This window comes from Pongo abelii, chromosome 1 (assembly GCF_028885655.2).
Source record: "Pongo abelii isolate AG06213 chromosome 1, NHGRI_mPonAbe1-v2.0_pri, whole genome shotgun sequence".
Taxonomy (NCBI): domain Eukaryota; kingdom Metazoa; phylum Chordata; class Mammalia; order Primates; family Hominidae; genus Pongo; species Pongo abelii.
In genome coordinates, this window is record NC_071985.2 from 197,361,818 (window position 1) to 197,389,404 (window position 27,587).

Below are 27,587 nucleotides of genomic sequence, written 5' to 3' on the forward strand. Positions count from 1 at the left end.
CATCACTTCTGCCGTATTCTATTGGCCACTCAACCCAACCCTGATACAACATAGGAAGGAACTACACAAGAGTGTGAATACTAGGAGGTAGGGGACATCATCGAGAGGTCATCACAGAGGCTGACGACCACATTGTCAAAAATGAGGATGCCAGTGGCTCATGCCTGTAATCCCAGCACTTTGGGAGGGCGACGCAGGCGGACCACGAGGTCAGGAGATAGAGAACATCCTGGCTAACACAGTGAAACCCCGTCTCTACTAAAAATACAAAAATTAGCCAGGCGTGGTGGCTGGCGCCTGTAGTTCCAGCTACTCGGGAGGCCGAGGCAGGGGAATTGCTTGAACCTGGGAGGCGGAGGTTGCAGTGAGCCGAGATCATGCCACTGCACTCCAACCTGGGCAATAGAGCCAGACTTCGTCTCAAAAAAAAAAAAAAAAAAAAAATGAGGACACCTTTCCTGAAGCCCCCAGGAAGCTTCCCTTCATGTCTACTGGCTGAAACTGTGTCACATGTCCATGCCTACACCAGTCAATCAGGAGGGGTTTGGGACCATTGTTTTTGGTCCCAGTCACAATCATGATTCACCCCGGGGGCTAAGATCCACCTCCGCTGAAGCACAGGGTGCCATCTAAAAGCAAGATGGCTACCTGAATAGAGATTCTGTTTGGAATGAGGAAGGGGCAATGGGAATAGATATTGAGTGGGCAGCCCAGTGTCCATGACACTCACCCACTAGACTCTAAACTGCACAAGGACAGAGATTACATCTTTTCTGACTATTGCATCCCCAGTGCATAGCCTACTGCCTGACACAGAGTAGATGCAACAGTATTTGTTGAATAAATAAATGAATGAATTCATGACTAAACTGGAAGACCATAGGGCAGGGGTTCAGGACTAGTACCACCAGCCTGAGGCTTCTTCAGTTCTTAGAAGTCAGGAGGCCACCTGCTCCCACCTCCACTGCCAGCTCCAAGAACAGGCAGGACTGGCAGAATTATTCTTTATTTCTGGAGACATTTAATCAGATGCAGTAACACTGATTCCAGGCGAGGGCAGGGGGCATGGGTACCCCTGAAGCAACCAGTATCCTGTGGCCCAAGGTGTCCCCCATCCCCAGACCTGGGATCCCCCTCAGTTACAGTTAAATAGAGAGAGGAAGATCTCCCCAGGGGGCTTTGGGGGGAGGGTCTGCCTCCTGCACCCACCCTCTCCACGCAGAGGAGTCTGAGCACAAGCTATTTACAGTATTCACATCCACTGTACCCCACCAAACCAAGGCAAATACTACAGGTGGCCCCTCCCCAAGGGAAGAGGCCAGAGAGGCTGTGAGTGTATGTGTGTGTATGGGGGAGAGGGGATGTCTGCGCGTGCGAGCACACAAATGCACTGAGGGGCAGATCTGCCTCCAGCCAAAGAGACATCAGTCTATAAGGTGCAGATTAAAAACAACCGAGAGGACCCACCCCTAGGGGCCCAGGCCACTTCCATCTTTGTTCTGTCTTTTTCTCCTCCAGACATCCTGGTAGGTGATGCAGAGGAGCCCTCACAGCTGTGCCCGGATCCAAGGCAAACCCTCTTAAAGGACTTCTGGGGAAAAAGAGGAGGGGAAACAGTCAGGGCAAACAGCACCCAAGCCCAGATAGCTGGGGGTCTTCAGGGTGGAGCAGGAGAGGGTTACTGGCAGAGCCAGAAGAGAAGGCAGGGCTGAGGAGTACAGGGAAGGCTGCTGGGAGGAATGGAGCTGGGTCCAGGAATCAGGAGACCTACCTGTGACCTGTGGGGACTGCACCACAGCTTTCTTGAGGAAGGCTTCTGCCTCTGCAAAGGGCAGGAGTGCCTCTGGTGTTCGGCTCAGACTCTTGTCCCCAGAGGGTCCCTTGGTGGAGAAGCCATTCTCCTGGTGTGCTGGGAGAGGCTGCAGGCCATTCACCAGGGACCCTGGCAACTCCTTGCTTGGGAGACTGTGGATGCAGAGGCCAAGGCTCAGCACCTCACCTCCCAGGAAAGCCCAGGCCACCCCGCAGCTCCAGCTGCAGTCTGCCTCCCTGCTCAGGAACCCTGGGATTGGAAGCTGGTACCTCCACTGAGGCTCCTGTGGGGTGGGCTCCTCTTTCTGCACAGCCTCCTTCTGCAGCCCTGGGGACCGAGCCTCCACAGCTTTCACAGGCTCTGTCACAGGGAAAGAGGGGCCATCAGCCAGGGGCTGGCAAGAGAGGTGAGGATGGAGGAGGAGGGTGGCAAAGGGAAGGGAGGCGAGGCGAATGGGGGGCTTTACCTGGGCTGGAACCGTTGGCGTTGGCCTCCTTGCTGTCCTGCTTCTGCTTTGAAGAGGAAGAGCAGTCAGGCTCAAGGGACAGCCGGCCCCAGTCACTTCGGACTGAGTTCGGCCCTCCCCTTGCCCGGGCCGCAGCGGCCTCCCCGACAGCCTAGCTCTCCGTGGCCATGGATGCCTTTCCATGGCCTCCTTTTCACACCCTGCCCCCGACGCCCAGCACCGCCCTTCGGGGGAACTCTGACCTTGGTTTCAGAAACTTCTGACTTCCGAGTCCTCTTCATGATCTCCTCCAGACGCTGTTTGGAGGCCGCATATCAGTTAGGCTCGAGCCCCGCCCCTAATCCTAAGCCTTCCACCAGCCAGCCCCGGCCTCGGAGTCTTAGGGCTTCCCAGTTCACAGCAGCCCTCTCCAGGACAGGAACTGGAATCTGCCCCAGCGCTTTCTCGTCCCACCCGCTCTAAGCCCAGGCCCCGCCCACCTGGCCCGCCCTGTCCAGGCCCCGTCCACGTCCGCACACCTTTCTGCGCTCTTGCCGCTCCTGCTCCTGCTGCTGGAAGTGCTTTTCCCGCTCCAGACGCTGCCGCTCCGCCTCTTCCCGTGACCGAGCTTCGGCCTCCTCTTTCTGCCAAAGACCTCCATGAGCGTGGGGCACCTGACTCCAGCCTTCCCTCCCGGCCTGCGGCGCCCGCGTCCAGCCGCTTCCCGCCCGCCCGCCGGGGGCACCTGCTTCTGCAGCCGCTCCTGCTCCTCCTGCTCGGCCTGCGCCTTCTCTCGTGCCTCCTGCTCCTCCCGCCTCCGGGCCTCCGCCTCCCGCTCCGCCCGGGCCTCGGCCTCCCGTGCCAGCTGCTCCTCTCGCATTCGCCTGGGGGACGGAGCAAACGGCTCAGGCTCGGCCTCTGCTTCTTCTCCAGCGCCCACGAGGGCCCCCTCAGTCCCCAAGGCGCACTCACTTGTCCCTTTCTGCCTGCAGCCTCCGCTCCTGTTCCTCGCGCTCCCGCTGCTCCCGGGCCTGGCGCCGCTTCTCAGCCAAGAGCCGAGTGGCTTCTTCTCGGTCTGTGGTGCCGGCCATTGGTTTGCTAGGGGTCACCGGGGGAGCAGGGGCTGGGGGTGAGGTCAAGAGAGCAGCATCTGGAGGGGGATCCGGGATCAGGCGTCAGCACACCCACGCAGGCACCGCCGTCAGCTCCCAGCGGCCTGTGTTCTGGGCCTGGGACTGCTGAGGGCAGAAGTCTCCTCTTTCCATGTCCCACTCCCAGTCCTCAGGCATCTCTGGCGGCCCACACCCCCACGCAGGAGAAGCTGGCTTCTCTCGCTCGGCCCACCCCTCCCCTCTCTTCATGCCTACCTGTGGGGGTCTCCGCGGGGGGCTGCTCCTTCTGGGGCGGGGCTGGGGTGGGCGAGGGCGCCGGCGAAGGTGCCGGTGAGGCTGGGGCTGCTGACTCCTTCTCGTCACTGGCCCTGCGCTTGCTCTGGCTCTTGTCCTCAGGCCCTGCGGCGCTGGGGCTCTCCTTTGCCTCCTCCTTCCTCCGAACCCGCCCCTTGGGGGATGCAGTGGTGCCTCGGGGGGACGGTGGCTTTGGAGGCAGAGTGTGGCCTGGCCCTGGGCTGAGGCAGGGGGAGGCAGGCCTGTGCCAGTATGTGGAGGGAGAGGATGGCCGGGCCTTGGATTTGGGGCTAAGAGAAAAGGGAAAAGGGAAAGGTTAGGAGACACACACCCACACGCTGAGAACTTGTTCCTTCCTCTGGGAGGTGCCCCCTCCCCCAGGCTACATCAGCGCCCCCCCCTTGCACTCACAGAAACACACCATTCCCTTTTAGAGCATACACCCCAGTTTGTAATGACATGTTTCTGTGGGATTCTTTGATTATTGTATGTCCCCCGCCAATAGCCTGTAAGCTTAATAAGAGAAAAAACCACGCCTGGGTTAGCTCAGCAACGTGTCCTCAGCACCCTGAGTGCTGCCTGGCAGGTCCATTCATTCGGCAGGTTTTGTTGTTGTTGTTGTTGTTTTTAAGACAGAATCTGGCTGACCCCCAAGCTGGAGTACAGTGGCATGATCATACGTAGCTCACTACAGCCTCAACCTCCTGGGCTCAAACAGTCCTCCCCTTGGCCTCCCAAAGTGCTGGGATTACAGGTGTGAGGCACTACCCTGGCCCTTCAGTAGGTATTCACTGAGTGGTTACCAGGTGCCAGGCACTATTTTAGATGTTGGGGTACTTCAGTAACCAAAACACATAAAAAAAAAAAAAAAAAAAGAAAGAAAAGAAAAACGGAGGCTGGGCAGGGTGGCTCACACTCACACATGTAATCCCAGCACTTTGGGAGGCCAAGGAGGGTGGATCACCTGAGCTCAGGAGTTCGAGATCAGCCTGGACAACATAGCAAAACCCCTCTCTACCAAAAATACAAAAAATTAGCCGAGTGTGGTGGCGAGCCTGTAGTCCCAGCCACTTGGAAGGCTGAGACGGGAGGATAGCTTGAGCCCGGGAGGTCAAGGCTGCAGTGAGCCGAGATTGTGCCACTGCACTCCAGCCTGGGTGACAGAGGGAGATCCTGTCTCAAACAAACAAAACAGAGAGAAATCTGCCCTCAAGGAAGTTGCATTCTAGAGGTGGGTGCCCAACAAATATTTGTGGGTGATGAATAAATGACCCGGTAAGGGGCAGGGTCCCTCGCACCACCCACGCCCACCTGAGCTCAGAGGCTGTGCTGGCGGAGAGGCGGGCGCGTGGGGAGGCAGGCAGCGACTGGCGCTTCTTGAGGCTGCGCTCCCGGGCTAGGGCACTCTTCTCCTTCTCGTTTTCCCGCTCCTTGTCCTTCTTCTCCTTTTTCTGCACCTGGCAGGGAAGGAGGAACGGAAGAGGAGAGTAGAGGTCAGCAGCGCCCGCGTTCCCCAGTTCCAGGCTGCCTGTCCCCACCTGCACGGCCACTCGAGCCAGTAGAGCCACTCACCGGCGAGGCCTCCGGCCGGCGGCGCACCTGAGCGGGGCTGCCCCCGGCGCTGGGCTTGCGGCGCTCCCCGCGCTCACCGGCGGGGGCGCAGCGGTGCACGCTTCGGGGGGCGCTGCACGGCGTCAGGGGGCTGGCGGAGGCCGAGCGCGGGCACACCGGCACGGCTGCAGAGGGATGAGTGCGGTCGGGTTGCGGCCCGCGCGCCAGGCTGGCCCCTGCCCGGCCCCACGTGGGGCCTCTCCCAGGGTCGCAGCCCCTACCCTGGTCCCGGCCATTGCGGGGCAGTGTGACCGCGCTGCGACTCCGAGCAAGGAAGGAGAGGGTGGGCGTCATCAGACGATCCACGATGCTGCTCTCCCATGCACTCAGCTGCAGGCTGCGATCTGGGGGTAGAAGGCCAGGCGAAGCCGGTCACCGTGGGGGCCGTAGGAGGCAGGAAGAGGCAAGGGGGCAGACCAGGCATCATCCCCATGCCAAGGCCAAGGCTTCTCACCCGGGAGGCCTCTCCCCACAATCACACCGGGGCCACACTTGTCCTCCCTACGATCTGGACTTCCACTGCAGACCCAGGCAACCAGACACTTCCCAGGGCAACATCCTGCATCGGATGAGGGTCCCCGCCTACAACGCTCCCCAGGTGAAGGGGCCCTGAACCGCGCATATAGGAAGGAGCCATCCAGGATTGGAAGAAGACCCAATTGCCCTCTGCTATGTCCCAGTGTAAGGTCTTGCCCCTTCTGCTGTCAGAGGGCTGACCCAGCCGAGGCTGTCCCATGGATTCGGGACAGTGAGGGTCCTTGTGCTCATCTGACCCAGGTTTTAGCAGTCCTGTGCCAGGGAGAGGCTGCTAGGGTGCCTGCCTGCCCTAGGCCACCCTGCTTTGTCCCCTCAGCTGCTGGGCTATTTTTAAGCCTCAGTCAGGTGGGGTTGGTACAGCAGCTGATTTGGTTGCTAGGCAACAAAGCAACCAAACAAATGCAAGAGAAACTTATAAATAACTCCCACCATGGCTCCTTCGCATATGAGCACCAGGGCATGGTGGGAATGCAGGGGCTATGCCACCTTGGTTGGCTCAACTCTGGAACCAGCCAAGGCCACGGCTGGGGCTCTGAAGGCAGAGAGGGCAGGATTGCATGGGCCCTCTAGGGTGGAGCCAGAATGAGGGACCCCTCCACCCCACAGCCCCACAGCACCCAGGCCAGTCTGACATATGGGGACAATGCCACCTGGCTAAGCTTGGCCCAGGCCAGCTGGCTGTGGTTGCAGAAAAGGCTGCCTGCCTGTCCCCACCCCCAGCCACCACCTCCAACTTGCTCTTGAGGCCCCTGCCAGGCTTCCTGCCCTCTGCGGCATTGTGCTTTGTCTCTGTTCTCCTCTCCTACAGGGCAACCTCTGTCCTCAGGGTCCAGACCCATATGCCGGCTCCCCCGAGGGGTGCAGAGCCCTGGGTAAGGTAGAGTGGGGATGGGGACCTGGAGTATGTGAGGGCTCCAGGGACCTGGTGTTCTTGCTGAGCTCTGGAGGAGGCTTGGTGGGAGCTACAAGGGGCTCTGGAGGGGGAAGGGCTGGGCCTTCTCTTACTTCTACTGGGGGAGTTCCAGAGCGTGGCAGAGGACTTTGAGAGCCGCTTGTTGATTATAGAGTCCACGTGTTTGGGCAGGTTAACTGCCGACACGGAGCACCTGCTCCCACCTGGAGGGGGAAAAGACACGGCATTAGGGCCGGGCCCGGCAGGAGCCAGTGGGGGGCACCGAGGCCTTCCATGCAGGATGCTCCAAGGGCAGGGTGGGAGAGGGAGGAGTGGGCAGGCTAGGATGAGGAGCAGGAGGCAGCCCTGGCCCTGGGAGAGGGAGGGTGGGGGGTAGGTGACCAGAGACAACCTGGGTTGGGGGAGCCGACGGAGAAGGAACAAAGGGAGGAGATGAGTAAAACTAGAGAAACTACAGCTTTCCTGGCCAGACCAAGGAAGCCATTCCTTAACGGCTGAGTACTGCAACCCCTCCCCATAACCACCCAGCACTAGCACTTGCTGACACTGCCCAGCCAAGGCGTTATGGATACAACACCCCTGTACTGGGATAAATGCAAAAACGCTCCTAGACAGGACCTACACAGTCACAGTCTCTTGCACAAATCCACGTATTCATCCAGAATCACAAAAAGACATGCAGACACAGGCATATAAAGTGGCAGATACTTCGGCATGCACACATGTGTGCAGACATGCACAGGGACAGAGACACAAACACTAACAGTGTGTCAGACCCAGATGCACACAAGCCACAAACACATCGAAGCAACCTCATCATGACATTTGTAGCAGCTCACATTTGTTGATGCTTACCATGTGCCAGGTACTGTGTGGGGCACCACACACATGTGACCTCATTTGATCCTTCAAACATCTATCTACCACCTCAGGGGCAAGTAGTATCACTATCCCCAGTTTATAGATGAAGAAAGTGAGACTTCGAGAAGTTAAAGGTTACGCTGCAAGTGCCAGAGCTGGAACCCAAGTCTGTCTGACTTAGGAGCCCTCACTGAGGTACACAAGGCCACAAACACGCCAAGGCAAACACATATTAAGACACACAATGCACGGATCCAGGAGCACATAAACGGAGGATACACAGCTAGAAATAATGAAACTTGCCATTGCATAAAGACATCCAAGCACAGTGGTACACACATGCCAGCAAAGAATCAGACCAAAATCCATGGTGGCCCTACGCGGAGAAAACTCAGAGACAAAAATCTACCTTCTGAGACAAGGAGTGACAGTTTAAGATCCAGTGTCTGTAGGGCATTAAAGTCTTTTATGTATCAACAACTAATAATAATTGACAGGCGCAAAGAGGGCTAATCCTAAAATGACAGAGGTTTGAAGAGCAAACCAAATGGAGAGAATCCATCTCTGATTTGAGAGTGGAAGTCCTTGGGAAGCGACAGTTTGGCTTACAGACCGTTCTAGAAGACACAAGTCACATAAAGCAAGGCACACCTGCTGCAGGGAGCCACCAACTTTTTGTAGGGAAGTTGTTCCCTTCCCTTACTTGCCATCCCAGCCTTGCCCACCCACTCCCCAGCCTCTCCAGCCTACTCACTGGTCTTATGTCCTGGAGAGCTGTGGTGCAGGGCCCCTGCCCAGGACCAGCGCTGCTGCCGGATTTCGGCCCACGTCTTCTTCACTGACCGTTGGATGGCTGCTTCATAGCGCTCCTAGGGGAAGGTGGGGAGGAGAGAGAGATGTGGACTCAGAACATTCATCGAATTTGGGATAGAGGCCCTTCTTCCTCTTGTGACAATGCCTCCCCCACTCCCTTCCCTTGGAGTCTTTTCCTGACTCATTGCAGGTAACCAAGGTTACCAAATCCTTGCTATGATTAAGGACCAAGATCCCTTTCGACTTGTTCTTGGGGAGCTTTTCACTGTTCTTGAGTCATTTCCTGAGTGTATGAGTTGATTGTCTGAGGACTGGGTGGACTCCCCCTACCTGGGGCTCCCAGGCAAGGCCACATCTCAAGCACTGAGGGTCCTGACCTTGGGGCTATGTGTTCCCTCTAGCCTGAGGCCCTCCCAGGTAGGGCCAGGTGGCCATTTCCTTCATTTCCTCACCAGCACTCAAGCTAGGGCTTTACCCATGTCACAGAGCTAGGCATGCTCACACAGATGCATACCTGCATACATACACACAGACACATGGGGTACATGTACGAACACAGGTACTGACAGTAAACAGTTACAGGGGCCTACAGTGGCACATTCAGAAGCAAATGTGCCTGCAGTTGCGCAGGTGCCCAGATATTCTAACACAGGGACACAACTGTAGATGTGAACACAAATAGGACCACATAGACACAGATAAGGCAGAGCCGTGAACATGGCTGTGCGTACACACTGCACCAGTATGCAGACGGTGAGCACACGTGTACATGGATTCACGGAGACCCATCCCACACCTTGTTTTTCTCGAGCTTCTGCCGCTGCCGTTCCTCCAGGGCTGCACGGCGTTGCTCGGCTTTAAGACGTTGCTCTTCCAGCCGGCGCCGGCGCTCCTGGAGCTGCTTCTCCCGCAGCGCCTTGGCCTTCTCCTCCTTTTCCAGCCACACTGCCTTCTTGGCCGCTGTGGACAAAGGTGCCCAGTGGCATGTGAAGGGTTCTGCAGCAGGCCTGGGCCAAGGACATTTCCTCCAAGTGGCCAGCCCTGCTACCCATGCCCTGGGTGGGTCTTTCTCCCACCTGCTTAGGTTGAGCTTTCAGTCTGAGACAAGCCCCTCAAATTGAGAGGCTTACTGAAGACAGGACTCAGGAGAGGCCTATTTCTCCTCCACTGGCCTTATGGGCTCTCAGGGCTGAAGGAGAAATGAATGCTTTAGTGCAAGATCCCCATCTGACCTGGGGGGCCTACCAGACAGATGTCCACATACTGTGATTAAGAGCATGGGATTTGGGGTGGCAGGAGGCTTCTGGGTCTGAATGTCAGCTGCTCTACTAGCTGTGTGGCTTAAGCAAATGATTTCATCTCTCTGAGCCTCTGTTTCCTCCTCAAAATGGGTTGAGGATTAAATTAGATGTGTATCCTGCTCTTAGCACAGTGCACATAATTAAGTGTTGCAGAAGTGTTGGTGTTGTTTTGTTTTTTTTTTTTTTTTTTTTTGAGACGGAGTTTCACTCTTGTTGCCCAGGCTGGAGTGCAATGGCACGATCTCAGCTCACCACAACCTCCGCCTCCCAGGTTCAAGCGATTCTCCTATCTCAGTCTCCCGAGTAGCTGGGATTACAGGGATGTGCCACCATGCCTGGCTCATTTTTTGTATTTTTAGTAGAGACGGGGTTTCTTCACATTGGTCAGGCTGGTCTCAAACTCCCGACCTCAGGTGATTCACTCGCCTTGGCCTCCCAAAGTGCTGGGATTACAGGCGTGAGCCACTGCGCCCCAGCCTGTTGGTGTTATTAATAGGATGCTGATGATGACGATGAAGAAGATGATGAGGCTTCCTGCTCACTCACCCAGGTACTTGGCCCGCTCTTCTCGCCGCTCCTTTGCCAGCTTGTGTCTCTCTCCTGCCTTCTTCACCTCTGAGCAGAGGGAACAAGAACAGACAGGTCAAAAGGCTGTCCCCAAAGAGGAGTCAGCCTCAGATCCCTCCCTCTGGGCCTCACCCCATCCTTTCTTCATCTCCTCTAGGGCAAACAGGACTCTTTCAGTTGGCACGATCCAGGGCCAGGACCCTGAGCCAAGAGGTTTAGGCCCAGGCCGGGGTCATTACACACACCTTGCTTGATGGGAGGGCTGTTGGAGGCTGGCACTGCTGTTGGAGATGGCTGGCTGCTCCTTCGAGGAGGTCTGGCATCCCGTGGGCCTGTGGCTGGTGGGGTGGGTCCTCTGCTCTTTGCTTCAGAGGAAGGGGACTCTTCCTGCGGGGGGGCTGGCCTAGGCCCGACCTGCCCTGAGGGGCTCTCTGGTTCCAGTGGGAGCTGCTTAGAGCTAGTGGCATTCTTCATGGCAGGAGGGGTGTCCGGGGGAGTGTCGGGGACCAGGGCTGACATCGGTGGTGGTGGGGGGGAAGGGTCACCTTCTGGAGAAGGTCTTGGCTCTGGGGGCGTCCTGATGACCACAGCTGAAAGACCAACACAAGAGAGGAGAGAGGTCAGATTGCTCATCTGTGCCATCAGCTCCATATGTGGCCCTCTCCCTTGTTCAACCGACTTCTTCATTCACGTGTGTTTGAGTTATTTCTATGTGCCAGGCCCTGTTCCAGATACTCATGATATAATGGTGAGAAAATAGCCATGATCCCTGCCTCTGTGGTGCTTACCCTCTAGCACGGCAGACAGACAAATAGCTAGGCAACTACAGTAGAGAATAAATACTATGTCTGGGGCAGCAAAGCAGAGATGGTTAACCTATATGGGGAGGGCTTGCTGAAGAAGTAACAACCAAGCTGAGATCGGAAGGATAAGCTGGAGTCAGCAAAGCAAGGAGGAGAGGTGTTGGCAGAGAAGAGTACATGTGAAGGGGCAGAATGGAGCAGGGTGTGTTGGAAAAGCTGAGAACAAGCTTGTAGCACTTATTGGTGCACCAAATGCACTGATTTGTTTCCATGTCTGCCTCCCTCTCCTTTCTGCTTTACCTCTGGGTGACTGTGACCAACCCAAAGTCTGTTCACAGAGGGTGCCAGTGCTGGGCACATGGGACTGACCAAGAAGAAGGACGTAAGTATGGGCTCTAGTGGAATGCTTTGCTGTGAAGATTCCATTGGCAACAAGCTACGTCCACTTTATAATCTTTTTTCCCCAAGCCACACCCAAATTTCTGCTTTTAAGACATGACTATTGTAGGAATCCTGTAAAAGACATCGAAGTGAAGTAAGGGAGCCACACGATTTGACATATACACATGTGGGGCAATTGAGAGACAGGCCTCAGAGTCAGTCAGATGAAGAAGATGGGAAGAGAGGGCTTGCTTCCCCAGCAGACAACCATGGACAAGCCAGTCAACCTCTCTCAGCCTCAGGTTTTTTTGTTTTGTTTCCCCCCAAGTCTGCTTGCTGCTAGCGAATTTTTTAAGGGTCTAGTTAGTTCCTTTAAGTCCCTTTTATTAAATTTTTATTTTTTAAGAGATAGGGTCTTGCTATGTGGCCCAGTCTGGATTCGAACTCCTGAGTTCAAGAGATCCTTCTGCCTCAGTCTCCCAAATAGCTGGGATTACAGGCACCTATCACCATGCCTGGCTCAGCCTCAGTTTTGATATCTGTAAAACAGGGATAACAAGCGCAAGCTAGTAGGGAGTGTCAGCAAAGTGCCTGGCACTATCCACATGCCAGCCAGCAAACAGCACTTCCTGTTGGTCTTATGAAGCCTCCTGGTCTCCCAAACAGAAGCTTCTGTATGTTGAGCCCTGTTGCCATCTGCTGCTACCATCCAGGCACTGAGGAGATCAATGGGAACACAGCTACCAACTTGCTTAGGGAGCAAGGCCGGCATCTGTGGGAAGCTTCATCTAAGGAAACGTTTTTCATTCTTTTTTTTTTTTTTTTTTTTTTTGAGATGGAGTCTCGCTCTGTCACCCCGGCTGGAGTGCAGTGGCGCAATCTGGGCTTACTGCAAGCTCCGCCTCCCGGGTTCACCCCATTCTCCTGCCTCAGCCTCCCGAGTAGCTGGGACTACAGGCGCCTGCCACCACGCCTGGCTAATTTTTTGTGTTTTTAGTACAGACGGGGTTTCACGGTGTTAGCCAGGATGGTCTCGATCTCCTGACCTCGTGATCCGCCCGCCTCAGCCTCCCAAAGTGCTGGGATTACAGGCGTGAGCCACTGCCCACCTCACCCAACCCTTTTTTTTTTTTTTTCAAGACAGAGCCTCGCTCTGTTGCCCAGGCTGGAGTGCATTGGCATGATCTTGGCTCACTGCAACCTCTGCCTTCCAAGTTCAAGTGATTATCCTGCCTCAGCCTCCCAAGTAGCTGGGATTGCAGGCGCCTGCCACCACGCCCAGCTAATTTTTGTATTTTTAGTAGAGACGGGGTTTCACCATGTTGGCCAGGCTGGTCTCGAACTCCCGACTTCAGGTGGTCTGCCCACCTCGACCTCCCGAAGTGCTGGGATTACAGGTGTGAGCCACCATGCCCAGCCTCAGAATTTTTATACACATTAGTTCTTTTTTTTTTTTTTTTTTTGAGACAAAGTCTCACTCTGTTGCCCAGGCTGGAGTGCAATGGTGTGATCTCGGCCTACTGCAAATTCTGCCTCCCAGGCTCAAGTGATTCTTGTGCCTCAGCCTCCCGAGTAGCTGGGATTACAGGCATGAACCACCATACCCGGCTAATTTTTGTATTTTTAATAGAGATGGGGTTGTGCCATGTTGGCCAGGCTGTTCTTGAACTCCTGGCCTCAAGTGATCTGCCCACTCAGCCTCCCAAAGTGCTGGGATTACAGGTGTGAGCCACTGCACCTGGCCTTATATGTTATTAGTTTTAATCCTCACTGACAATAGTTATGAAGGAGTCCTCAATATAGATGAAGACAGTAAAGTAAAAAAAGATGAAGCAAAAAAAGAGGTAATTTGAGTTCACTCAGCTGGTCAGTCAAGGAGCCTGGACTTGGACCCAGTAGCTATCATCAGAGCCTGTCCTTACCCATTATACCCTCCTGCCTTGTTGAGGGCAATATAAGGGAATAGGTGTTATGCAATAAATTATCTGAGGCTCACACTATTTCCCCCCTCATTCCTTCCCATCCAGCTTTCTAGGCTCCAGGCTAGAGCCCCAGCTGAGGCCCTGTCTCCCCCACTACCCCTCCAACTCCACCAACTCCTAGGCTACATGACAAGCCACCCATCTCTTCCCATACCAGCAGGAGCTAATCTATCTCCCAGCCAGCTGCAAATTCCTTTACCAATTCCAGTAGTCAACAAAACCAGTTACTCACTCTAGTGAGTGCTTACTACTCACTAACAGTGATGCATCCTGTGTCCTCATAACTCTGAGAGGCAGAGATTCTTATCCCCATTATACAAGTGAGGCAACCAAGGCCCAACCTGCTAAGTGATCCACACAGAGTCATACAACTAGTATGTGGCAGAGTTGGGTTGTTTTTTTTTTTTTTCTGAGATGGAGTCTCACTCTGTCACCAGGCTGGAGTGCAGTGGTGCGATCTCGGCTCACTGCAACCTCCGCCTCCCAGGTTCAAGCGATTCTCCTGCCTCAGCCTCCAGAGTAGCTGGGACAACAGGCACGCACCACCACACCCAGCTAATTTTTGTATTTTTAGTAGAGACAGGGTTTCACCATGTTCGCCAGGCTGGTCTCCATCTCTTGACCTCATGATCCGCCCACCTCAGCCTCCCAAAGTGCTGGGATTACAGGTGTGAGCCACCACGCCCAGCCCAGATTTGGGATTTGAACTCAGGACTGTCTGAAGCCAAAGCCTGGGTGTGTAAGTATTAAGCTTGAAGGTTGAGGGTGAGGTCTGTTTATTGCCATTCTCCAAGCACCTGTGCGTGCTGCAGGTGTTGCAAGGAAAACTGGTAGGCGGGTGTTTGTCTACACCTAGGCAAATCACACCCACCCAGCAAGACAGTCAGTGAGTCCCCAGCGAGGTCCTAACTCGCTATGTGAAAGGAGGCTGGGAGGAGGTAGAGGAGTGAGGCTTGGAAGAACCTGCACCCAGGCATCAGATGCAGTGGAGCAGAAAGGTCATACATAGGCTTCAGAGTCGGACAGGCCTGACTGAGGACCTCGGCTTCAGGTGAACCTTGGGCAAGCCCTGAGCCTGTGTAACCACAGTTCTCTCATGGAGTTGTTGGTACACATGGGGAGTTGATACAGATGGGTATATCATCGGTGGCACCTGGCAGGGGCTTGGTAAGCAGCACCTGCCCCAAAGAATATATCCACGTCTCCCCATCTCTGCCAGGAGGAAATGCTTCAGCCAGGCCTTACCCCCACTGCTCTGCAACATTGCACTTCTCAAGGACACCCGTGACCTCCATGCTGCTAAATCCAGCAGGCAGTTTTCCAGCCCTCATCTTCCTTGGCCACTATGCAGCTGCATCTGCCACAGTTGATTTCTGACTGCTCCTTGAAACACTGTCTTCATCTGGCTTTGAAGACAGCACATTCTCCTAGTTTTCCTTCTACCTTGCTGACTGTCATTTCTCAGTCATCTCTGCTGATGCTGCCTGAACTTCCCAACCTCTCAGCGCTGGAGTGCCCTAGGGCTGAGTGGAGGACCTCATTTATTTTCTGTCCACACACACTCCCTTGGTGACCTCATCCAGACTTACAGATTTAAATACCATCACTGCTGACGACAACCAAATTTGTGTCTCCAGCCCAGGCCTCTCCCTTGAGGTCTAGTTTCACTCATGCAACTCCCAGCTGCTTGACACCCCTGTATGTCTCAAAGATGCCCCCAATTTAACACATCCCAAACTGAGCTCCTGATCTTCCCCCAAAAGCCTGCTTCTCCGCATTTTCCCCATCTCAGTTAATGGCAACTACATCACACCCCATGTCTAATCTCTCAGCAAATCCTTCTGCCTTTATCTTCAAAACAGATCTCAAATCTAATCATTTCTCACTATCTCCACTTCTATCACTTGAGTCAGAGCTACTACCAGCTCTGATAAAAGATTCCCTGCTCCAGTCTTTGTTCCCCCTGGGTCTTTTATCAACATAGTAGCCAGAGTGATTCTGTTTAAAAATAAGTCAGATTGGCCAGGCATGGTGGCTCACGCCTGTAATCCCAGCACTTTGGGAGGCCGAGGCAGGTGGATCATGAGGTCAGGAGATCGAGACCATCCTGGCCAACACGGTGAAACCCCATCTGTACTAAAAACACAAAAAATTAGCCAGGCGTGGTGGCAGGCGCCTGTAGTCCCAGGTACACCGGAGGCTGGGGCAGGAGAATTGCTTGAACCCAGGAGGTGAAGCTTGCAGTAAGCCAAGATAGCACCACTGCGCTCCAGCCTGGGCGACAGAGCGAGACTCTGTCTCAAGAAAAAAAAAAAAAAAAAAGTCAGATCACGTCACTCCTCTGACAAAATCCTGCAAAGACTCCTCATCTGAGGGGAAGAAAAAGCTCCTCATCTGAGGGGAAGAAAAAGCTGAAGTCATCATGGTACCCTATCAAGGACTCCCCAGGATCCTGACCTCTTCGACCTTGTCTCGTCTTCCCTGCCTGCTCAGTTTTTCAGCCACCGTCCCTTAAGGGTGTTAGGGAGGTTTCTGCCTCAGGGCTTTGCACTGAGGAAACAATATTTCTCAGTGGCTGTTTCTCTGCCTTGAATTCTCTGCCCCCAGATTCTGCATGCCTCATTCCCTCCCCTACTTCAGGTCTTTATTTTGATGTCACTTTTAAATGAAGCCTTCCCTTAGCCCCTATGTAAAACTACAAACTGGGCTGGGAGTGGTGGCTCACGCCTGTAATCCCAGCACCTTGGGAGGCCAAGGCAGGTGGATCATCTGAGGTCAGGAGTTCGAGACCAGCGTGGCCAACATGGCGAAATCCTGTCTACTAAAAAATACAAAAATTAGCTGGGTGTGGTAGCATGTGCCTGTAATCCCAGCTACTCAGGAGGCTGAGGCTGGTGAATCACTTGAACCCGGGAGGCGGAGGTTGCAGTGAGCCGAGATCATCCCACTGCACTCCAGCCTGGGCGACAGAGTGAGACTCTGTCTCCAAAAAAAAGAAAAAAAAAAAGCTACAAACTGCAGGCCTGGTGCGGTGGCTTATGCCTGTAATCTCAACACTATGGGAGACCCAGACAGGAGGATCCCTTAAGGCCAGGAGTTTGAGATCAGCCTGGACAACATAGTGAGATTCCATCTCTAAAAAAATTTTTTTAATTACCCAGGCGTCATGACATGCTGAAACAGAGATTGAGGTTACAGTGAACTATGATCATGCTGCTGTACTCCAGCCTGGGTGACAAAGCAAAACCCTGCCTCTAAAAAAAAAAAAAAAAAATTTTAAGTAAAATTAAATAAAGGCCAGGCAAGGTGGCTCACACCTGTAATCCCAACAATTTGGGAGACCGAGGTGGGAGGATCACTTGAGGCCAGAAGCTTGAGAACAGCCTGGGCAACACAGCGAGACCCTATCTCAACTAAAAAATAAAAAACAGCTGGGCATGGTGGTGCACACTTGTAGTCTCAGCTACTTGGGAGGCTAAGGCAGGAGGATACCTTGAGCCCAGGAGTTTGAGGCTACAGTGAGCGATGATTATATCACTGTACTCCAGCTTGGGCAACAGAGTAAGATGCTGTCTCAGAAAAAGAAAAAAAATTAAATAAAACTACAAAATGCAGTTGAAGTCTCCCTCCCAGTTCCAACTGCAGATTTTTCTTTCCAAGTCTTCTTTTTCTCTATAGGCATTAACACCATTTTAACAGTCTCCCACTGCTAGAACATAATCTCTGTGAGGGCACAATTTTTTGCCTATTTTGTTAGCTGGTCTATCTCTAGGGCCAACACAGCCTGGCACATAGGTGCTCCATAACTATTTGTTGAATGAAGAAATGAATGAACTCCACCCAGGCAGATATCATCACCACCATCATCGCTCTCAGCTGGATTACTACAAAGTCCTCTCACTGTTCGCCTGTACCCATTCCCACTCTCTGCTCCACTGAGCAGCCAGAGCAAATGCAAATCTGATCATGGTGCTCTTTGCCACTTGAAACTTGTCAGTGGCTTCCCCTTCTTGAACTCACCCTACTAGTCCAGTATAATCTGAAGTCCCTGACTCCCTCCCCTTACTCCTTGGATCTCCTCTCCTACCCTGCTCCCGCCTTGCTGTCTGAACTCCAGCCACGCTGACCTTCCTTTAATGCTGATGACCATCCACACTCCCTCCTGCCACAGGGCCTTTGCATATACTCTCCCTCTTTTCTTAGCTAACTCCTATTTGCCCTTCATATGTTAGCTCAGTCATCACTTCCTCGTGGAAGCCTTCCTTGGCTTCTCTGATTAGGATAAATTCCCTTGTTGTATGTAGTCATGGCTTCATGTGCCTTTGGAACACTGTCACTGTTATGATTTTAAACTTCCTTGCATGGTTCTTTCCTTATTGTCAGCCTCCTCCTAGAAGGTGAGGGAGCCCCGCAAGAGCTGGCCATGTCTACTTTGCTCACTGCTGCATCACCAGCAGCTACCACAGTGCCAAGTATATGGAGAGTCATAAAATAGTTGAATAAACAGTATAGCACAAATAAAGTGCTATACTATGAGGCTGCCCTAGCCTAAAGCAAGTGCATATAGAAGAAGATTTTTACTCTAATAAAGAGTAGATCCAGGCTGGGCGCAGTGGCTCACGCCTGTAATCCCAGCACTTTGGGAGGCCAAGGCGAGCAGATCGTTTGAGCCCAAGAGTTCGGGAGAAGCCTGGGCAAATGGCAAAACCCCATGTCTACTAAAACTACAAAAATTAGCTGGGTGTGGTTGTGCACGCCTGTAGTCCCAGCTACTTGGGAGGCTGAGAGAAGGATCCCTTGAACCCAGAGGTGGAGGCCGCAATGATCTGAGATTGCACCACTGCACTCCAGCCTGGGCAATAGAATCAGACCCTGTCTCCAAAAAAAAAAAAAAAAAAAAAAAAAAGTATATATCTATGTGGCAACTTATTGCAAAAAGATAAACATTTGAAGAGAAGCAAAACAACTCCATACTCCATCTCAATAGTGTTCTGGCAGCTTCCTGGACTAAGCCACACAGGTAGAAGTTAATAAAAATAATAATGAGTGTTTACTCCAGCAGCTCAACAAGAAAAACTTCTCAAGAGGCAAACAAGAAGTTTGGAACTCCTCTTGTGACCTGGCACACTATTGACCCTGAATACAAATATTTTCTTCACAATTATGCCAACCCTGATGAAATGTCATTGGGACAGTGTTATGTGGAGCAAATCACATTAAGCCAAAACTCCTTGGTTAGTTATCTATACAGTATGGTTAATCTATTTATGATCATTCTCATTTTTAACCATCAAATATGATCCTTTGGCTACTTAATTTTATCTTATTTTTGGTCTATGCCAGATTGTGAGGTTTTGCCACTGTCGGTTTTATTTTGCTACACTAATATCTACCAGAAGTATTTGTTAAGAATGAGATAAGAGACAAATAATTTGTATTTATTTCTTGGCGCAAAGAGCATTAGCAGGGCAAAGGTGCAGTGATGGGTTGCATTGTGGGGTCAAAAAGTCCTGTCTTCCTAAGAGCTCCAAGAGGGGCTGTGCCTGGGGTCTGCAGAAAGATCAGGGCCAAGTCCCTCAGAGAGACTGTCACATGTCTCAGAATACTAACACCCCATCTCCACCCTCTGAGAGTTGGCAGTCCTTTCCTTTTGTCTCTCCCTCCTCCCACCCCAACAACTCTTGCTGGGCCAAATATTCCTCTCACAACACTGATAACTCAGTCTAGCTTTTCTGTTTGCCTGCCATCCCCTGCCCTTGTCAGTGTGAAAGCTTATCAAGAGAAGAAACTCAGTCTTAGTCCTTTTTGCAGCCCCAGAGTCTTATACAGGACCTGCCTGGCACAGAGTGGGAGTTCTGTGTCTGTTTAATGAATGTCCGATGGGTGGGTGGGTGGCTGGGTATGTAGATGTGTGGGTGGGGGGACTGTAGAAAGCTACCTAGCTAGTGTGTATTTAGACCCTCAAGCTGCTCCAAAGCTTAGTCTCTCTAAACACTAAATGTCATGTTCATCTCAGAACCTGCATGTCCCCAGCCAGTTTCCAGGCCCAAACTAATTTACTGAAGCTCTAACATAAACCAAGCACTTTCCCTTATCCCATTTGATTCTGATGACAATCCTAAAAGGAAAGTTCTATGATGGCCCCCATTTCATAGGTGAGAGAACTTACTCAGACAGATTAAGTGGATTGTTCATGCCAGTGTCAGAGGTAGGATTTGAATCCAGAGTTGTCTGATGACAAAACCCTTAAAACCCTTATGTCATGCTATTTCTGGTAGGCGGTCACATCACCCCGCCCTGAAGCTCCTGCGTGTTCTCTGAAGAAGGAAGTGATTCCGTGGTTCCCCCAGGGAGACTTCTCCCACAAAAGTGAAGGGTGCAGGTGGGGCAAGCAGGCACTGAGCTCAGAGCACAGGAATGTAGGGAAGGCAGGCTCCTGCCCAGGCTGGCTCCCAAGAGGCGGAAAGTGAGGTAGGGGAGAACAGCCCACCTCCAGGGGCAGCGCGAGGGAATGCCTGGGTGAGGGCTGGTTGTGGCATGGGGAATGCACAGACAGCACCTCAGGCAGGAAGCATGGGAGAGGCAGAGGCATGAGGACGAGAGAAGACAGAACAGAAATCAGCACCTATAGCAAGAGCCCTCCTGGCCCTCACTGCAGATTCCTAGGTGACAACACTAGAGCAGGCGAAGACAGAGAGGCAGGCAGAGGGCAGAGACACACGGGAGACAGACATGTGCACACAACAGACACAGACACCAGACAATGTAAACAGGGCCTGCACAATGGTGAGAGACAAGACATATTCTTCTCTCTCTCTCTCTCTCTCACACACACACACACTCACACACACATACACACACACACACACACACATGCAGAGGAAACAGACTTACTGGGATTCAAAACTCTACACATATCTGAGACACACAGATGTACCCACAGAGTACGGGGCCAGGTAGCTCCTCTAAGAAACAGACAAAGCCTCAGAGACACACACAGCACACAGAGACACAATGTCCCCGGAATATTTATACAGCGTCATCCAGGTCACTTCTGCTCCTTCTGAGCAAATTATTTCCCTAGGCCCAGAGAAAGTCCAATTACCAAGAGCAAAAGCTAATGCTTTTGTCAGGCACAGCTAAACACGTTAAACTCATTAGTTCATTGAATCTTTGCCACAATCCTATGAGGTAGATATTATTACCCCATTTTACAAACGAGGAAACAGGTTCAGAGGTTAAGACACTTACTTAAGCTCCACAGCTAGCGAGTAGCAAAGCTGGGGTTTGGACTCGATCAGCATGACCGTCTTTACCCTGCCTACATCTCAGTGGGGACAGCCTCCTGGGTTCCCTCTCCTGGAGAGATCTGGGCTGGGAGAATAGGAGGTTGGTAGAAAGGGCAAACTCTGGGGAATGCCTAATTGTGGGGCTGGGAGAGGAGGGACCCTTAGGGGGCAGCATTATCCCTGGCCTGGACAGAGCTAAGCCGGCTCCGAGAGGGAGTGCCCTAGGAGGGGGCAGCCTGCTCCAGCAGTTGGGCAGTGGGGCACTGGGACCAGGCCACTGGCTTCTGTGGGTGATAAAGCTGGGAACCCAACTGAGACTACAGATCTGAAGGAGCTCTCTGGCCCGGCTGGCGGCCATTGTTCCCAGCCTCCAATCAGGAGCACCCACTTCCTGTTATTTTAGGCGGCAGGAAATGACCCCATCCCGCAGCCTGGGCCCCACCACATCCCTCCCTCAGCCCGAGCAGGGCTGCCCAGGCCGTTGCCCAGATGCTGAAGGCAGAGGCCCAACCTCAGGCCAAGGCCTGGAGATGCCCCCCAGCTGGAATATTACCACCACCTGGGTCCGGGGCCTTCCTCCTGGTTCAACTGCTTAGGCTCCAACCTGACAGGCTTCCCAGAGGACCCAGGGCTCTGCTGGGGCTACCTCTGCCTGCCAGGGAAAAGATTATGGGGTCCCCAAGACCAAGATGCCCACACAGGCCAGTCATGGGAGGGAAGCGGGCCAGACCTTGTCATTGGATAGCTTAGCCATGATAACTCAGCTTAGAGGTTTGGGGCACAGACTTCAGAGTCAGACAGATTTGAGTTCAAATCCTGCCTCTGCCAGTTGCTAGCTGTGTGACTTTAGGCAAGTGATTTCATCTCTCTGAGCCTCATCTGTAAAATGGGGATAATGCTAGTCCCCACTCATGGGACTGTGGTGAGGAACAAATGAGACAATGCCTGTGACATGCTGAGCATTGTGCCTGGCACAGAGAAGGCCCTTAATGAATAGGAGATAATAAGAGATAATTAAAGGGAAATAACTTGGTTTACCGGGGAGTCTCTACCTGGCTCACATCATCTCTTACAACTGCTGAGGAGCGCTAGTAAGGGCAGCAATACCATGTTCCCTACGCCCTTCCAGGCTCTCTGCTCCCCTCAGGGCAGAGCTGCAGCTGAGAAGTAGTGGAGGAAACACTGAAGGCTGTGCCCCTGGGTGCCAGGCAGAGCTACCACCAGCCAACAAAGCTGCATTATCTGGGCCTGGCTAGTTGGCTCCCTCACTAGCCTCAAGGCCCAGCAGGGACCTAAGGACATGGGCCCCAGCTGCCTGTGGCCTAACTTCCAGCCTGGATCAGACCTGAGACCTGACCTGATGGCCCTCAAGTATGGCCATTCTAGTCTGGGCCCAGCTTTCAGTCCCTTCCCTCAGCCCTTCCCCACTATCCTGTTGGGAAAGGGGACCTGAGCTGGCCTAGTGGCCCTTCCACCTCATTTGCATATGCATGACTGCACATTAGGGGCTCATTAGAGGCCTCATTATTGGGCCCACCAACCCAGGAAGGGACTAGGAAGCTGTCATTGGGAGGTGCCAGCCAGCTGGCTGCTGGATGTATGGCCACAGCCCACTGTGCCAGTCTCACCAACGTCTACTCATCCTTTCAGATCCACCTCACATGCTGCCTCCTCCGTGAAGCCTTCCACAAGCACAGCCCACTGCACACTATCACCATTATACCTTGTTTCCCTGCAGTGAACACATCTGCCTTCCTGGCCGGGGTTAAGAGCTCCCCAAGGGTCAAAACTCCGTCTGATTCATTTCTCTGCCGTCCACATAGACTACGCCGAGCTGGCATACGGTGGGGCATCAGCATGGGTGTGCTGGATAGCCGGTTGCAACCGTTTCTTGGGTCTTCTCTCCTGTTCCCACTGTTCCACTTCAGGTATGGGGCCCCTCTGTTCCCTGGATATACCCTAGCTCATGTCTGCCTAGAGCTCCCCTCTCCCCTGCCTTCTTGTCCTATACTTACCTCCTACAATTCTAATCAATCACATCTCAGGCTTCTGACGGAATTAAAAATAACGACAAAAAACAAATAGCTAGGCTGGGGGTGGTGGCTCACGCCTGTAATCCCAGCACTTTGGGAGGCCAAGGTGGGAAGATCACGAGGTCAGGAGTTCGAGACCAGCCTGGCCAACATGGCGAAACCCTGTCTCTACTAAAAATAAAAAAATTAGCTGGGCACGGTGGCAGTCGCCTGTAATCCCAGCTACTCGGGAGGCTGAGGCAAGAGAATCACTTGAACCTGGGAGGCGGAGGTTGCAGTGTGCCGAGATCGTGGCATTGCACTCCAGCCTGGGTGACAAGAGCAAGACTCTGTCTCAAAATAAATAAATAACAAATGGCTAGCACTTATTGAGCACTAGCTATGTGCCAGGGCCTAGTCTAAGTGTTTTCTATTTTCATCTAATTTAAGGATGCCAATATCTCTATGAGATAATTTCTAGCATTATTCTCATTTTACAGATGGGCAAACTTAAGACTTAGGTTAAGCAACTTACTGAGGTCACACAGAGGTAAGTTACGAAGTGGAGACTTAAACTGTTTAATTCCAGAATCTACACTCTTAAACAAATTGACTTCCAATTCCTGCTCCCACCCTCCTCTATATTTCATATCTCCCTCCTGGCAACATTGCAGAAGCATAACCACAATAATGGTAATAACACTTTATTGCAGGTGTCTGGTGTCTGCGTGCCAGATTCCTTGAGTTAAATCATCTCTAACCCTCACATTAACCCCACAAGGTTGACAACACTGCCCCTATTTTCCAGGGGCAGAAACTGTGGCTCCAGGAGGTAAGTCACTTGCTCCAGTCCAGTAGCCAGTACATGGATAACTGGGATTTCCATCCAGGTTTTCTGACCTGAAAGTGGTCCCCACGCTTGTCCTCTACTCCACGCCACCCCCTGTTACTGCTCAGTGTCCAAGTGCAAAAAGGAACTCAGAGGGAGCAGGGATCATGTCACATGCTCTCGGAGTGTCAGGCCCATGCCTCAGACTATCACAGGGCACATGCTGTGAGCACATTTACTCCCAGAAAGCCCCACAGAGCACTCCTGTCACCTTTGACTATTCTGTGTGGGGAACTGCCACCATCCTGATCCAGGTTCTCATGGGACTCCATCTAGATCCCTGTGTATAGAAGAGTCCTCCCAATGCAAGAAGCCTATATGCAGTCCGCCCACCGGCCCCTGACCCAGCCCTCCCCGCCCACCCAATGTCCCCCCTGCCCCCAGGAGAGCCAAGCATCTCACCCATGCTCTCATATTCAGTCTAGGCATCCTACCCAAGTACCCTAATTATAAACTAGCCACCAGCTCAGGCTCTGTATCCCAGTCACCACCCCCATTCAGGCCCCCAACTATACACCAGTGCCAGAGGCCCTCAGGTGCAGAGGGCCAGTAAGCTGAGGTTGGACTCAGGCTGGGCCTCCCTGGGTGTCCCCTCTCAGGCTCAGCCAAACCACGGCAGACCCAGCCACCCTTGTTTCCAGCCCAGCCTACAAGCCTCCTGAAACCCACCAGTCTGATGGTAGCCTCCCCTCCCTGTTCTCCCAGGTCCCACACCCAGACAGTCCCCTAGAAGCATCCTCGCTGGCATGGGGAGGAGCCCACCCACAGCCCATCGGCCCCACCTTATCTTGGGCTCTCCGCACCCACACGAACTGTTTCATCCTGTGCCCACACCCCAAGGGGCAGGGAGGTGACAGGATTAGGCTCAGGACTCCATGGGGGTGTGGGGATGGGGCCACCTCCCCCCTGAGTCAATGGGAACAGAATTTGGGTCCTCAGTAATCATGTTCTTCCCTCCCCTTCCAGGAAGAAAGAGAAATCGCCTCCCTCCAAAACCAAGCCCAACCAGAAACCTGTCCCCACCCCCTCATCAGCTGCTCCCAGATCCGAATGGGATTTGCAGAAGTCCTGAGCACTGGTGGTTGGTGGGGTGAGGGAGGGGAGGGGAGCTTTGGTGGTCTAAGGTGTGGGCAGAAAGAGAGAAAAAAAGAGAGTAAGGGAGGAGGTATCAAAGCCTCAGGCTGGGGAATGATGTGGCCGGTCCAGGGAGTGCCGGCTTGGAGCCTTTACCTCATTCTCTAGTGGGAGATTCGGGCCCAGAGAGGCTGGGAAGGACGGCAGGCAAGAGAAGCAGATTTACTTCTGTCCCCCTCCTCCCCGAATCAGGCTGGGTGGGCTCCAGAGTAGGCCTGGCTGCAGGGGAGGCGGCCCACTCCCCAGCTCCCGCCCTCGCCCCAAACAATGCCGCCTCCCCCTCCCCCTCGCCTTTATCCGGCGGGTTACTTGGCAGCAGCGGCTAGAGACCTCCCTCTCCCCTCCCCTCCCTCCTTTCCCCTCCCTGCCGGCCCGCAGCAGCAACAGGCCCTTTGCGCGGCAGCTGGACGGATGGGGTGGGGGCGAGGTCTGGGCCAGGGCCTGAGGCTACGGGCACTAAGGCCGAGGCGTCGGTATGCAGGGCCCAGGCCTGAGAATCTGGACCCCCGACACACTCAGGCTGGGGTCACATGTGCCACGGGGGATGGGGAAGGGGACGGAAGCCCTAGCTCAGTAGAAGAGGATCTTCAGGGCCCGGGGTGGATCGGGAAGGGACGTGGGGGCGGGGAAGCTGAGATGGCACTAAGCTGGGGCAGAAGGGTCACCCCAACAACTCCCGCGCGGGGTCCCTGCGGCTCCCGACGCCCGATGCGTCCGGCACCCGGGGTGGGGGAGGGGGCAGCTGTCAGAGGATGCATCGCGAGCCGGGAGCCGCCGCCGCCGCAGCCTTTATTTTTAAACTTCCAAGTGGTCAGAGGGCGCGGCGGCGGAGGGGTCCCCGCCCAGCCGGCCGGCCTCATCCTCGGCCGCCCCGCAGCCCCTCCATCTACCCCCATCTCGCCTCCGCGTGGCTCCCGGCATACCTGGGGGTGCGCCCGCCCCCAGCTCCGCACGCGGGCCGCTCTCCATGGCTGCGGCGTCACTGGGGGTCTCGGGGTCTCAGCGGCGGCGGCGGCGGCGGCCAGTGGCCAGGACAGGGGTCCCGCGGCGCATCACGCCCGGCCCGGCCCGGCCCGGCAAGTAGCGACTCGGAGGCGGGGGCGCTCCGGGGAAGGTCGAGGCAGGTGGCCCGCGAGGCTCGGAGGTGCAGGTCGCCCGGGGTCTCTCGGCTGCGGCCGCGATCCCGTTCCCTGCCCGGCGCCGGCCCAGTCCCGGCCTCGGCCCAACCCTATTGTACCGCCCGGGCTGGGCCTGGCCTCTCGCTGGCGCGTACCAAGTTCGAGGCGGGGGGGGTCCACCCCAGCAGCGCCCCGGGACCCAGCCCCCCGCGCCCGCGCCGTCCGCGCCGTCCGCGCCGCCCCCGCCCCGGAGCCCCGCGTCCGCAGCCTCCCGGCGCCTCTCCCAGGGCCACGGCCGAGCGGGCGCCACGGCTCCAGGAGTTCGCCGCGCCAGCTGCCTCCCCCTGCGTCCGCGCCTTGGTACGCGCCGCAGCGCCTGAGGACTATGTAGAGAGCGCTCGAGTGACTCACCCGCCGCGAGGACTGGGGGAGAGGGGGAGCAGGGCTGGGACTCCCCTTTCCCACCCTGGAGTTTGGGGGCTCTGGCACTGGGGCTGAGAGGGCAGCTTCGAGTCCAAATTCTCGCTCAAACCCACCTAAACCAAAGCGGCCCGGGGGACGTCGGGAGGCATGAAGGAGAGTCACAAGGAGACCCCTGAAAGGGTTTCCCTTTCTCTCCCCTGCTGATGGCTGGGTTGGGGAGAGGTCTGGGAGCCTTGCTGCCGCCCTTGCTCCGGCATTCTGGGCTTGTGTCTTCCCTGCTCCTCTGGGGGTAATTACAGCCCTGCGCAGCTGCCTTACCCAGGTCTCTAATCTGCTGGGTCCCTCCCGGCTCCAAACTGGGTGGTCCTAGCCCTGGACCTTCCCCACCCCCACCAGACGACCCCGCCAATCACCCCAGAAGGATTTTCTCTCCGTGGTCTGTCGATGAGGGGGTGGTGACCCCCTCCAGAATCCACTCCCCAAAGTAGCCCTGCTTCCCAGCCCCCTTGTTGGTGCCAGCTGAGGTGAGGGCTTCAAGCCAAGCCAGGCCCAGCCCGGGGCAGAGTGGGGAGCTTGCTGGAAAGGTGGATGGATGATGGTGCTGCTGCAGGGACTTGGGTTGGCGGGGAGGAGGAGGGCCAGCTGGGCCCTGCCCACCCTGGCCCTGCCCTTTGTCCTGACTTCTAGAAGGTCAGTTCTCTAGTTCTTCATTGTCCAGAGATTAGGCCCAGTGAGATACTGTCCCCCTTGCCTCCCTTCCCGCCAGTGCCTCCTTCCTTTAAGCAGCTCCAGAAAGCGGCCATTTGGAGGGTTACAGTGGGAAACAAAAGGGTCAGGGGCTCAGGCAACCTGGGAGCAGCCTGTCTTGGGATATGTGCGTACCTGGGGGCTTGGACACTCTTGGGAAGGCCTGGGAAGGGAATAGTGTCCCCTCTGGCCCAAAAACATTAGAAAAGGATGATGATAGACGGGTGGCAACTGGAGCCAGTAACCTTGAGCTAGTGACTTAACTTTTCTAAAATCTAATTTGCTCTCCTACAAAATCAGAAAAATAATAGTGCCATGAGGTATCTTGGGGTCTTTGTAAAGATTAAATAAGGCAATGGAAATGAAGTGCTGAGCACAGAACCTGGCATCTAGGAAGTGCTCAGTAAATAAGTATAATGGTGATGAAGGCATTGATGAGTAAAAGTGGAAGGACAAGGAGCAGATCCCCCATCTTTGTGTCAGTCATCTTATCTGCAGGGTGGGGGGACTGCGGGGATGACAGAGTTCATGACAGTCCTTTG

At 54.4% G+C, this 27,587-nt stretch overlaps 1 protein-coding gene across 14 annotated transcripts; it reads right to left on the bottom strand.

Moving 5' to 3' along the window:
• Nucleotides 1-990: 990 nt before the first annotated feature.
• On the bottom strand, nt 991-26,001 carry MAP7D1 (MAP7 domain containing 1). 14 transcript variants are annotated; one of them, XM_024248533.3, is made up of 18 exons: nt 25,681-26,001; nt 10,513-10,857; nt 10,247-10,315; nt 9,196-9,359; nt 8,341-8,455; nt 6,818-6,928; nt 5,497-5,619; nt 5,237-5,400; nt 4,976-5,121; nt 3,626-3,954; nt 3,231-3,408; nt 3,004-3,142; nt 2,798-2,902; nt 2,522-2,575; nt 2,280-2,322; nt 2,083-2,173; nt 1,772-1,965; nt 991-1,591 (listed from the first exon to the last, which is right to left on the bottom strand). In XM_024248533.3, the coding sequence occupies exons 1-18, from the start codon at nt 25,724-25,726 to the stop codon at nt 1,581-1,583; spliced, it is 2,427 nt and encodes an 808-aa protein (XP_024104301.1). In that variant the 5' UTR covers nt 25,727-26,001; the 3' UTR covers nt 991-1,580. The 14 variants fall into 14 exon arrangements, with proteins under 14 accessions (XP_024104301.1, XP_063575455.1, XP_063575452.1 ...); XM_063719385.1 differs by having other exon boundaries at nt 3,231-3,381; nt 25,681-25,982; XM_063719382.1 differs by having other exon boundaries at nt 2,280-2,325; nt 25,681-25,982.
• Between the last annotated feature and the right edge of the window lie 1,586 nt (nt 26,002-27,587).